This window comes from Coenobita brevimanus, chromosome 94 (assembly GCF_032717465.1).
Source record: "Coenobita brevimanus isolate Jiangsu-jjx chromosome 94, ASM3271746v2, whole genome shotgun sequence".
Taxonomy (NCBI): Eukaryota; Metazoa; Arthropoda; class Malacostraca; order Decapoda; family Coenobitidae; genus Coenobita; species Coenobita brevimanus.
Genome location: NC_137047.1, coordinates 29,547,508 through 29,561,746, shown reverse-complemented (window position 1 = coordinate 29,561,746; position 14,239 = coordinate 29,547,508). Strand labels below are relative to the sequence as shown.

The window sequence follows — 14,239 nt, the reverse complement described above, 5'->3', positions numbered from 1 at the left end:
ATAGAGATAGATAGATAGGTTCATTTGAAATACATCAGCACTGATGAGGGTAAATTAGTGCTGAAATGGCATTCAAGGACGGCAACAGTTGGTCCTGAATTAACAACATGGCATCTGTCTCTCTTCGGCACTACTGCGATGGTAAACAATGACTGTTGCATCAGCTGTTTTCTCGCATGTTCCACTACAGTGGCTGTGTATTCAGTTGTTCCTGAGTCTTGTTTTTGTTCAAACAGTCCTCTGGTATGTAAAGTGCTATTCTTTGCAAGAAAATAAATACATTCAGACAATCTATTAACCTTTACAGACCTCACACAGAACCTAGCCCTAATCTGTCTAGCCTCACATAGAACCTAGCCCTACTTTCTCTAGCAAATGACATATAATTTCATCATCATCATCATCATCCAGACCTCCTTTCCCACCCTAGGGCAGGGTGACGGGTAGCAACATCCAGACAGCCCAAATCTGCCCAATCCAATAGACTACACTTCCAATCACTTACCATTCAAAAGCCCCCGGAATCCTGGCTCATATTGTGAAATTATATTTGCAAACATTCTTGAAACCTATCTTGTATTATACCCCAACCTTACTGTATCTATTTATCTCTACGTAAGGTCCAATGTCTAATTGCAGGGAAGAGAAACAGTGGCTACAAAAAATATGCATCAAAGTGTCTATCTCACTAGTATGCTGCTCATCACCACTTCCTCCCACTACTTTAAACATGAGCATAAGACTAAGTTAAACTATTATTCTGTTCCTTAATCCAATAGCACAGTATTCACAATAAGGACCTATAGATACAGTACTAATGTTATAAAAATACAACCATCATCTGCTGCAGATTCCTGAGGCATATAATCAAAATCCATGGGAAGGGAAGCACAAAAAAAGATGACATTTCTTGTTAACTGTACTTACAAGTCAATCTTTAATCTTTAACTGTGTTATAATCTTTAGGAGCCTTCATAACACCTCCTCCTAAACTATTTACAGTAGAAGTCCTATTTTTCGGCATCTATGGGACCAGGCAAGTGCCGAAATATCAAAATTGCCGAATTATCAAAAACCCTACCCACTCAGTATCTTATATGTTTCGGTGAACATTGTCATCACTACTCATATCATTACAAATGTGCTTGGAGAGAGGACTGTATACTGTTTGATACTGTATAATACTGTAATGAATACAGTACTATACATGAATATGAAAAATAAAGAAATTAGTGAACATACTGTATATAAATGTAATGGTACAGCAGGCCTACAAGTTCACATGCACTTACCTAAACTTATAGTAGGTTCCTTATTTACATATGTACAATAGAAGGGGTTGATTGGAGTCAGCTACTGCTGGAAGAAGTCCCCAGCAGTAGAGGGGACGAAAAAAGATCGGAAAATCTGCCGAATGATCAGAGATTTTCGTAAATGGGACTATTTCTCAAAACTGCCGAAATGGCAGATTTGCCGGGGAAGTGGATGCCGAAGAATTGGACTTTTACTGTATTTTGTTTACTATATCGTACTGTTCTTTTGTAAATCACTGATGCAAATTATTATATGCTGATATCAGAAAGACATGAAGAGCAAATTAAGGATATTAATGTGTAATATACACAACAAAGTGCTAATAAAGAACTGCCACACTGTTCTCATGGCAACAAGCATATGGACCTCAAACTTACACACTGTCAAGGGAATCCATGGCCTTAGCCCGTGCAAAGGGAGAGCACTGCAGCTCAAGGATGCGAGTGTTGAGAGCTGTAAGAGAGCCCTCCAGCTGCTGCACTCTCTCCACCACAGCATGAACCTGTCTCAGTGTCACTTCACCCATCTCACGCCACCCACTGTACAGCTTCTCGGAGGCTGGAGGGAAAAAGGTTGTTACATATCAATGCAGAAACGTGTCAGTTTAATATACGTGGCTTAGAGTGGACTACTGTGCTTCATACAGATTAATGGGCTAGCACATGATACAAGAACCAATGGATAGTAACCCCTTCAATCTAATGACATACTGTTTTTCGTATTTCATTCCTGTTTTCTTTACATGCTTGCACTATGATTAGGAGAGACTTCAAAATTTTCAGACTCAGATCACCTTTCCTCACGTAAATAAATTTATCTGAAGAAAGCAAAAATAAACTAAAAAAGACAACACCAAACCAAAGAGTTTAACTCCTCTGTTGCAGGTGCGGTAAAAGTACCAAGAGAACAGGAAGAGGATTGCATTGTGGGGCTGATAATATACTGCACAGCTTTTCATGGTATTCTTTGAAAATGGATGGTTATAATTTTTGTGGGAGAGACTGCCTCACTTTCCCTCCCAAGTTTCCACATCTTGCCACAAGTCCTCAGTCACTTGCAATCACTCAGAGAAGTAACAAGCATGTGTCAACTGACTCTAATACTTTACTGATTGTGTCATCATTAAACTGTACCAGAGGAAAGTGGAGAGAGAGAGAGAGAGAGAGAGAGAGAGAGAGGAAATGAGTGAAGTAAAAGTATTTATCAAATTCTGTGACACTTATATACAGTTATGGTCATAAATAATCACCTATGCTTTGGTATCTCGTGTCTCAGGCTGGCTCTTTTATGCACGGCAGGACACAGTTGAGTAGGAGTGGCCGAGAGGGGGGGGGCCAGAGAGAGAAGGGAAGGTGGGTGGGGGTACAAGTGATGGTGCTGGAGTGGGGTGGGAAGGGGAGGTAGGGTAGGTAGGGGAGGGAAAATGAGATGTGATGTGGTGGTCACATTATTTGTCTATTTTCTTTCATTCAGGGTATGATATAAAGGAGATAATAGACAGTAGATAATGCTGCATTTTATCTTGTATAGCGGCATCAGATATCAAGCTTTAGATAGGTGGTGATATCAAGGGCTGGCTCATTAAAGAAATATACTTACATGACAGATCAAACATTAGTGCTGACCCAGAAATTTACAGCACAACACACTACTGCCTTGTCCACCAGTTTGTAACTATCTGTTTTTTGTCAGAGGAAAATATCATTCAAAGGTGATGTGAGGGTGTTGGGGTGGTTGGACGGCCATTCAAACCCATACCGGCATACAGTCCAAGCAACAGATTATGAGAGAGATTGTTACAATATCCACTCAGGTGCACAAACATCAAATTTATTTACCTTTTTTGCACAATTATCTTAAATAGCCTTTTCATATGGAGATGCCATAAAATAGCTGACATGATGGTGACCGTATTGAGCAAACGTATACTGAGAGGATGATCATACTGTATTTACTGTGGACACAGCCATGTCAAAGGTTGCATATGATATTTAGTTCCAAAAATTAATTACATGTAAGAGTAGAGGACGTTTCTTGCACAAACATTACAGAAGTCAAAGCCATCCAGATTCCATTTTGCGTCCAAAGTCAAAATACACGGATATCTGGCTCTGCACTAATGTTTGCTCAGTCATGTCAGTGTATTTCTCTCATGAGCCAGCTCTTGATATCAGATTCTGCTATACATGGTGTAATGCAGGATTATCTATCGAATATTAACTCTTTTATATGAGGCCCTAAATGAAGAAAATACAGAAGACAAATTATGTGGACACCATTTCGCATTTCATTCTCCCTCCTCTACCTACCCACCCACCCCTTCCGCACTCCATCCCAACATACAAAGTGCAATGCAGCATTATCTATCGAATATTAACTCCTTTATAAGAGGCCCTGAATGATGAAAATACAGTAGACAAATTATGTGGTTACCACTTCGCATTTCATTTTCCCTACTTTACCTACCCTCCCTTCCCTTCCACACTGTCCCGGCACCATCACTCATCTCCCCCACTCACTTTCCCTTCTCTCTCTGGCCCCTTCCTCTAAGCACCTCTAATTCCACTGTGACTTGCCACACATGAAGGAGCCAATCTGAGGCATGGGGTTCCAGAGGATAGGTGATTATATATGATCACGACTGCACAGTAATCACTTTCAAGTCATTTTCAATACAGTTCATAAACAAAAACTGCCTGCTGTAATGAGAGAAAGCATGACAACACAAAACAACATATTTAGGTTTCACTTGAACTACTACCATAAGAAAATACTCATCACAATAATTATGGGGCTTAGATGACTATTATGCAATTACTGCACAATTATAATGATTATATAATGAAATTAGTGCCTCTTGCTTGAATCAGCAGCTCAAACTTTTTTTTTTTCGGTTTGTCTTTTCCCATTGTCTATGATGGGAATATACCAATACAGTACAATATGACCACGCATCTCAACAAGAACACATCTTGATTTTGGCTTCCTTTTTGTTCAACTTTCTTGGAAGGGACAAGTGTTACAGGCTCTGTCTTTTGTTCCGTCTTGTTTCTTCAAAGAAAAACACTGCAATTACCAGTAGGGTAAAATGGGGTTATTTCATCATAAACAGTGGTTTTTGCTAAACACAAACCACCACATAAGAAATTGTTCGTTCATTCATTCGTTTTTTGAAGACTCCAACATGCTTACATGCGTCAACCTTGATCACCTAATGGCGGCTCTCCATTCTGCTTGATCTCCGGCAGCTTCCCTATTCAGTCCCTTATCCCTGAGGTCACAGCCAATGACCTCATCCCAGGCCTTTTTTGGTCTGCCTCTCGCAACCCTACCCCTAACATTGACGCATCTCACTTTCTGCAACCAGTTCTCTCTCTCATCCTCTCCACATGCCCAAACCATCTCAATCTACCACTCCTCATCACAACACTGTTCCATCCTACTCTCTCAACTCTTCCATCACAAATCTAGCTCCTCCAGGCCTCACGGTCAGGGACACACTGCATATCCCCCTAATCATTGTCATTTCTGTACGTCTGAGCCTGCGAATATCCTCTTCCTTTACTGCCGAAGTCTCACTACCGTACAGCATTACACTCCTAACGCATGCTCCATACAAAGATCCCTTAGCAAAAAAGAAGAGCCCTCTCAACATCAGGAGAAGCAACAGTTCCCTGAACCTCTTCCAACAACTCCTCACTCTAGCCACAGAGCTAGCTCCAGCCCCACCTCCAGCACATAACATGTCTCCCACATAACAAAACTCTTCCACACACTCAAGAGAATCACCAGCAAGATCAATCCTTTCACACCTGACAATCTACACCTGCTCTCCCCAACAAATCGCACCCATGAAATCAACATTACCTTGTAGTCTACCTCTAATACCACTACATCTCTTATGCACCCACTTATCACTGACACTGTAGAAGATGGAATTACTTGCCACACCCTTGTGGTAAATGCACAAGGCCACTCTCCCTCTTCTTTGACAGCACTGCCACCAGCCTTAGATGTTGACATTCTTATTGCTTTATCTATACATTCAACTCTTATGCTAAAGATACCTATAATCATTTTTGTAAAAAAAAAAATAAATAAAACTAAATAAATAAATAAAAAAAAAGGCCCACACCACAGATTTTGGGGGGAAAAAAAAAAAAAAAAAAAAAAAAAAAAAAAAAAAAAGGATAATTTCGCCATTACCTATTTGTTGCTACTATTGTCATAATATATGTTATTATTGTTATAATATCACACTACATACAAGTATCATACACAACTGATTATAACTAGACTTAGGTAGGCCTAGCCTAGGCTACCATACAGTAGTACCTATGCCATGAACTGGACAAACTTTACGTCGATGGCATCTATCATTGTTTCGCCGACTGTTTCACAGCTGGTAAGTGAATCGGTGGGACTCCCATGGCACGAGTGTATGGCAAGATAGTTGTGTGTGTGTGTGTGTGTGTGTGTGTGTGTGTGTGTGTGTGTGTGTGTGTGTGTGTGTGTGTGTGTGTGTGTGTGTGTGTTCTTAACTAATTGTATCTTTACAGGAATGAGTCAAGCTCATACTGTCTCGTGTCTTAAACCATATTTATTGTACATATCCTTAAAATTGTGAATTGTTTTGGCACACACTATTTCATTCAGCAGTGGATTCCACTGATCAATTGCTCTATTTGGGAAACTAAATTTCCTTACGTCTTTATCACCTCTCTTCTTATGCAGTTTTTTGCAGTGTCCTCTTGCTGATGCTTCCCCATAAGTTAAGTAATCATTTATGTCTATTTTCTCCTTCCCTGATATGCATTTATATAGCATAATCATGTCACCTCTTTTCCTTCTCTCCTGTAGTGTTGGTAGGTTCAGTTTATTTAGTCTTTCTTCGTAGCTTAGATCCTTAAGCTTGGTACCCATCTTGTAGCGGCCCTTTGAACTTTTTCAATCTTGTCTACGTGTTTTTTGAAATAAGGACTCCAAACTACTGATGCATACTCCAGGGTTGGTCTGATGAATGATGTTATTATCTTTCTTAGCATGTCTTCATTTATGTATGTGAATGCTATTCTCATATTTGCAAGCAGTGTATACATGTTCCGTACCTTCTCACTGATGTGGTCAGCCGGAAATAGTCTGTTATTGTGTGTGTGTGTGTGTGTGTGTGTGTGTGAAAGATGCAAATAGTTCTGAACCACCTTTAATCTGAAATGTGTAAATGATGGATAAACAGAATGTTTATTTTTTTCCTGTTTTTACTGACACAAAAAATGATGAAAATTTTCAGCAAACAATTTCATTTCTCCAATGTCATTTTTTTTGCACAATGGATTAAAACTTTACATGACCTTGTTAGGTCGGCATTTCTCTAAAATCTAAGCCTAACAGAAGCCGAATCCATGCAATAGTTTGGGAGCTGTGGGCCTTTGAACCGGAAATATTGGCTTCATGACAAAATTACACTGCAGCAAAATTATCCCTTTTTACTCTACAGTATTTACACCTATTTTCAACACAAATAAAACACTAAGGCTCAAAGTACCTACTATGGAGACTGAATTAATACAAGAGAGTGCGATGTTGAAAATCAAGTAAAATACGTAAGACTCAGTATCTCGAACTGACTCAGAATCTAACACTATTGAATTATATGACCCCTAACTACATGACTAGTTTGCTATCAGTACCTAAATTAAAAATAAAATCAACACCTAGTTTCAGTTAGACTAGTGCTGTAAATCGGCAAGCAAAAGCCAATCAATACCGGCAACGGTATCGCATGGGAAAAATTACCCGATAATCGGAATCGTACAGTATTGGAATCAGCTGGGTACAGTAACGATGAAAAATATATAAATGTTGGTTTTTAGTCAATGACCCTGGATTCTAACACTTATTTCTCCACCATTCTAGGTGTGAACTAATGCTGTAATAATTATTTTTCAAATACAGTATACGGTCGTATACCTTATTCTGCTGACTGTCGTAAATGGTAAAATGCTTGAACTAAAACATACAAAATATTTTGACCACAACATTATATCACTGTGGTTAGAATGAAGCTTGACACAAACAGTTAGAAAACAGTCTACTGTCAGGACCTGTGGTGGACTGGCAGGAACTTGTGAGTCAGGGGATACATATATATACAGTGGCAGTGTTCCATCAATGGTATGACTTAGGCTTAATGTTTAATTTCAATGGTATGAAAACTGTGAGCTTTTTGTTTTTTTTTAAATCTTTAGTAAAATGTATATTACTCACTCTCATCTTAAATGTCGGAACCAACTGCCTAGCCCCGGGCTCCTACACTCCTCATGGGGCAATGAAGGATTGGCTGATGGATAATAATATACACAATTATCACTGTCTTTCTTCGACTTTAAGCTGTTAAAAGCTAAATTTGAAGGTAGTTTGCAAAACAAATTTTGTTTAGCTTATGTGAAAAAATATTGCTTAAAAGCCCGTTGGTTTACTGGGTAATTAAGGCACTCCAATCGGACTATGCCTGGGCAGGTTTAACACCAACGGGGTGGCTGGGATTTATTGCTCATGTAATGCCACTCAGGGATGAGTGAGGCCAGTAATTTTCATCTCAACCCCTAGGCGCCGGTTCACGTCATATGACGTGGTCAACACACGACGGTTCACGTCATATGACGTTTTCATTTTTCATGGGCATGTTTGAACTTCCTAGTGTGCCAAATTGACTCAAAGTATTGTCTGGTGTGCAGAGTGACGCTGGCTGGCAGTGGTATGGGGCGATGGTGGGGGTGGGGGAGAAGCGAGAGGGTGGTCCAGCCATGAGGAGAGAAGCGTGGTAGAGGGTGGTGGGAGGCCCACATAGAGAGTGTGTGGCCTTGAAAGCCATCAACAGAGAGTAAATAAGCATTTTTGATGTGTTTTTTGTCATTTGTGATTAATTTGCAATGGAAAAAACAATATTTTGAGGAAAATCGAAATTCCAAAAAATAGCCCGGTTCTGGGACATGGATAGGTTGATCCACCCCTGGCTCCTAGGGGTTAAATGTCAGGACCAACTTGCCTAGCCCCGGGTTCCATCACTCCTCTTGGGGCAACACAGGATTGGATGATGATGATGAAAAAATTATACTAATAAATTAGGCTGCATCAAAATACCACAATTTCTTTAGCTTTCCTACTTGGATTTTTATTTTAAAGAAGCTATAAAATTATAACTGTACAATACTGTTATGTAATAAAATATTATTAAGACACAGTAATACTCACAAGTAAGTAACATCTTTGTCATTGGGCAAATAATAGGAAACAAAACACATAAAGTGAACTGTAACTTTTGTGCTTCCCTAAAAGTACGCAACACTCAATCAGACAAATAGTAAACATACAACATTTTAACTTCTAAATCTAAGCCAATTATTGGTAATTAACAATATATGAAAAGCATAATGTTTGTATGCTTCTGGTTCATTCATTCACTCATTCATCATCCAATCCTACATTGCCCCATGAGAAGTATAGGAGCCCAGGGCTAGGCAAGTTGGTCCTGACATTTAAGATGAGAGTGACCAGCCTCACTCATCCCTGAGTGGCATTACATGAGTAATAAACCCCAACCACCCCTTGGATATACAACTTCACTGGCTCAATCCAACTGGAGCACCGTGATTACCCACTAAACCACCAGGCGTCAAAATTTGGTTATGTGGTTACCACCCAGCGTAGTAAATGGTTTCCTGGTGTACAGGAAAACCATTTGGCTTGTCACTCAGTGAAGAGTCACCCACAGGCAGAAGGAAGACGAAAGAAAGAAGGAAAGAAAGATAGAAGAGGGAGTGTAAAGTCACCCGTAGGCAGAAGGACGAGGAAAGAATGAAGAAAAGAAAGACAGAAGGGGATGCAAGGGAAGAAAGATGGGGAAGAGAAAAGGGCAGACGTCCGAGAGCAGCACTACATCGAGTGAGTGGATGGTAAGCGCCCCCAACTACCAGAAAAGTCATTACCAAAATAATAAAACACATCATTTATACTGTACTTGAAAGTACTGTTCAAAAATCTAAGCTGGTCGACCATTAGCCACAAAATGAAACATCTATAGATGGTCTCTTACTTATGATCGGGTTACATTCCGAAAAACTGATTATAAGTTGAATTTTTCGTAAGTCGAAAATGCATTTAATACACCTGACCAACTGAACATCATAGTCTAGCCATGCCAACCAAGCCTTTTAACCATGCTTAGAACACTTATATTAGCCTACAGTTTGGCAAAATCATTAACACAAAGTCTAATTTATGATAAAGTGTTGAATATCTCACGTAATTTATTGAATACTGTGCTAAAACTACAAGACTGCAAAGTCAAAAATCCAAAAGTTGACCATTCGTACATCGTGGACCACCTGTATACTTAAAAGGTACGTAACATTTTGATCATTAGCCAGCTCAAGCCAGATCTGCCTAAAGTTAATGCACAGTGGAAAAAAAATACAGTACACCTATTTTAATCCCCCGAGATTGGATTTAACACAATAGTAGTTCACAAGTGCTCGTGGACCCTTCAGGCCCCTCACACTTGTTCCTGCGGAGGGCTCTCGCGTCTATGAGCTGTTCTAGTGTAACGTTGTCATTTGGATTTTTGCAGCTAACCAACTGATCGTGTTATTTGCAGCTTCGGTAATGGAACCCAGTTTATTTTTGTTCTACCTCTGGGCAAAAAATTCTATGGTGATCCTAACCCGGGCTTCGGGAGCAGAGTTTTTTGGTCAAAGTGTGATCGCTCAATAAAAATAGAAAAAGTTTTTCAATCGTGATGGGACCAAGTTTTTTCACATCAGCAATTTTTTTGCGATTTTTGTGCCAATTTGGGTGCAATTTGAATGTGTAGTTTCAGCTGCCCAAAATACACACACACACACACATGCCTACTGCTATAGTATATTAGATTATATATATATATATATATATATATATATATATATCATGATTAAAACCACTTTTCATTTAATAGTGAGAATTATTAAGTCCAATGTATGTCAAGCACATACTCGTACATAATTATGTAGTATACTGTAGTGTATTGTACTGACTCACATTACACCCACAAAAATGTCATGTCTTTCTTGATTTCGAGACAGTCTTCAGTCACAGTTACACACCACACAGCACAACTCACTCAACTTGCTGCTTTCAGCTTCAGTTCTTTGCTTTCTTTTCCGTTTTTCCTTTCCCATTCGCCTATTTATTATTCAGAACCTTTAACAGTTTTCAGTAATACTTTATTAGGCTGCAAACAGTGTCAAGATGACAGCTTTCAATCAAACAGAATCAGGTAAAACAATGAATGAAATTTTCAATGAAAGTCATTTTAATGTTTCTTCCGTCAATATCCAATAACCTAACCCTTAGGAACCGGGCATGGGTAGACCTATGCACGTCCCAGAACCAGGTTATTTTTAGGAAATTGATTTTCCCCAAAATAAATTTTTTTTCATTATAAATCAATCACAAATGACAAAAAACACATAAAAAGCGCATACCTACTCTCTGTTGGCGAACTGGAGGTGGTGATGTGATGTGAGGAAGCAGGTGCATGGCAACTGGACTGAGCGTGTTCAAGGCTGCGGTAGTGTGTTGGTAGTGGTTTGTGGAGGGAGAAGGTTCTCGTATCTCGTGCCACAGTAAGTGTTGACTGTGTCTTTGTTTCTCTCACTAATTCACAATGCCGTATGAATATAATATTACAACTAAAAGAGCAAAAAAACACAAGAAAGTAACTAATAAAGATTGGCTTATTTTATGTTTTCCATGATATTTATTTTCTAACAAACTTATGTCTATTTAGGTATTCACAGTTATTTACAGACTATTTACACATTATTTCACTGTTTTTAGTAATTCTTGACAATGCAATACTCCCTAAAGGCTGGCTATGGTCAGTACAAGTGTTTTCAAGCACCCATACACTCTTCACCACACCCCTCATGGCCCCTAGTAGCCCTCCCCACCAACCCACTCCACCGCACCCCTCCCGACCCCTACCCCTACCCTGAACCAGTATTAGCTGGTTCCTAGGCCACATTCTCCCTACGCCGACCTCCCACCACCCTCCACCACAGCCCTCCTCCCTGCTGAGCTGCCCTCCCACCCCCTCCACCCACACCCCCACCCCCTCCACGGCCAGCCAGCATGACCCCGCACACCAGCCATTCCGGGACAATACTCTGAGTCCATTTGCTGTGCCATGAAGTTCAAACATGCCTGTGAAAAATTAAAACGTCATATGACGTGGACTGTAGGCCTCTACCAACATGTCATATGACGTGGACTGTAGGCCTCTACCAACACGTCATATGACGTGAACCGGCGCCTAGGGGCTAATATTGACAGTAAATATTGGTATCGGCTCAGAACTGAAAAAAATGCAAATCCATCCATCCATCCCACATCCAATCCTACACTGCCCCATGAGGAGCGCAGGAGCCCGGGGCTAGGCAGTTGGTCCCGACATTTAAGATGAGAGTATGCAAATATCGGCGATATATCAGTCTGGCGAATCATATCAGTCACAGCATTAGGTAAGACTGTATGGAGTTCACAGTTCCACAGCACTGATTGCATATATCAAAATAATAAAAATACCCAGTCAAAGTGTACAAAAAAATAAGTTTTACAACTAATTGCAAGGTCCAGATACTCACTCAGGCGGCCTGAAGAGGCTTGTTCATCATAAAAATCCAGGTCTGTGTTCAGTGCCTCCATGAAAAGGTGGTGCCTAGCTTGCAGCTTGGCTATGTCACTTAACATCCTTTGCCCCGTCTTGGTCAGTTGAGCATGCCCAGACATCAAGTGCAGCCTAAGATGATTACAGACATGAGTGTACTGGAATACTGAATCTTATTATGCTTTCACTGAGAATTCCACAAACTGAGGACAAATTGTACACCAAAATCTGAATTCTTAATATTAGGTAATCTATATTCTTTGGATTATTTTTTTACCATAACTCAGGACTGGTTGAAAACTCAAAACATACTTTACTGGCATACTCATTTATATACTGCTTTATTCATTCAACAACTACTGAACACCCATCTATTCATCATCCAATCCTTGACTGTCCCATCGGAAGCTCAGACAAAAGAATTCAATGCCTCAGTTTTGACATTTAATTGGACACAGGGTAGCAATATCTTTTCACTTACATGGAAACTTTCTGAGCTTGCATGAGGAGTGAAAGAAGCCTGGCCTCACGGTGAAGGAAAAAGATTGCATGGGCCCACATCCTGCGCTGTGTGGGGTAATTGACAGGTGTGCGTGGTTCGCGCAGCATAGCTTCTACCAATGGAGGAAAGTGCGGAGGCACCTGCGGTCGTGTTAGACCCTCCGCAAAAATATACAGCAACCATTCATCTTCATCCTGATATGGAATAAATACATGGGATTATGAAATTTTACTTCCATATCAATTATCAGATTCTCTACTACTACATCATCATCATCTGGACCTCCTTTCCCTTCCTAGGGCAGGGTGAGGAGTAGCAATGTCCAGACAGCCAAAGTTTGCCCAATTCAATGGGCCACACTTCAATTCACTCATCACTCAAGCCCTCAAAATCCTGGCTCCATCAGATAGGCCAAAAAATATTCACAACATTCTGTAGCTTTACATGTTATAACTATCTGACAGAGCCAATCTACTACAAATGCATGGAAATCCCCTTCAAATCAACCCCCCACTGTGCTAACATTACACTGATTATTCTTGGGTTCTTAAAATTCCTCTTAAAATATGGGTTTTCATGCACTGCTAGTGGTGACTGCAAATAGCAGTCAAGCTGGGCAGTTTTCCTAAAGACAATGGGTAACTGGTGACAGAGAGCTGAAATACATTTTACAGCTAAATGGACCCCCAGCTCTAGCTCATCTATTTAAATTATTTAACCCAGGATGCTCTCCAAAACTTTTTGATGTCTATGTACAGTACCTTACACCTACAAGTACAGTACACTGTAAACAATATAATGTTACCACAATTAAATCAACAATGCAATAATTAAATATACCTCAAAGTACCTGCAAGGAGTGGGGAAATCACAAATATCCCTAAGGGTGGACTTTTTTGATAACTCTCTCACCTGTCTCAAGACAGCCATCTAATTCAAAATCACAAACATTCCTAAAGATGAATTCACTTGATGTAGTGCTGCTGTCAGGTGTCTGCCCTTTCTTCTCCTCCATCCTTCTTTCCTTCCATCCTCTTCTGTATTCCTTTACTTCATTCTTTCCTTGTCCTTCTGCCTACGGGTAACTTTACACTCCCTCTTCTGTCTTTCTTTCCTTCATTCTTTCCTCTTCCTTCTGCCTGTGGGTGACTCTACACTTAGTGACAAGCCAAATGGTTTCCTGTACATCAGGAAACCTTTTAATACGCTGGGCGGTAACCATATAACCAAATTTTGGCGCCTGGTGATTTAGTGAGTAATTATTGCGCTCCAATCGGATTGAGCCAGTGAAGGTTTATATCCAAGGGCTGGTTGGGGTTGACTGCTCATGTAATGCCACTCAGGAATGAGTGAGGCTAGTCACTCTCATCTTAAATGTCGGGACCAACTGCTTAGCCCCAGGCTCCTAAGCTCCTCATGGGGCAATGTAGGATTGGATGATGGATGGATGGATGGATGAACTCTTTTTATGTGATAACTCTCTGAACTTTCTCCAGACAGCCATCTAATTCAAAATTTATTATTTTCTAAAACAGTCAAGACCTTTACCCTATTCTTTCAACTGCTTTTTATCCAGTTTGTATTCATAATTTCCATATTTGTGATGCAGCTCCAGAACCAACTAGCTCTGAATAACGAAAAGTAGTATCCAGTGCTTCCAAGTTTGTATTCATAATTTCCATATTTGTGATGTGGCTCCAGAACCAACTAGCTCT

The 14,239-nt window shown here is 40.1% G+C and overlaps 1 protein-coding gene across 1 annotated transcript in view; it reads right to left on the bottom strand.

Annotated features, from left to right (window-relative positions):
* The window catches only part of IKKbeta (inhibitor of nuclear factor kappa B kinase subunit beta), a 209,273-nt gene that overhangs the window by 83,924 nt on the left and 111,110 nt on the right, over positions 1–14,239 (bottom strand). Inside the window, exons 9-11 of the mRNA XM_080282673.1 lie at positions 12,504–12,718; positions 12,000–12,154; positions 1,692–1,872 (exon numbers count right to left, since the gene is read on the bottom strand). Coding sequence (XP_080138799.1) covers positions 1,692–1,872; positions 12,000–12,154; positions 12,504–12,718 — 551 coding nt within the window. The remainder of the gene's footprint in view (positions 1–1,691; positions 1,873–11,999; positions 12,155–12,503; positions 12,719–14,239) is intronic.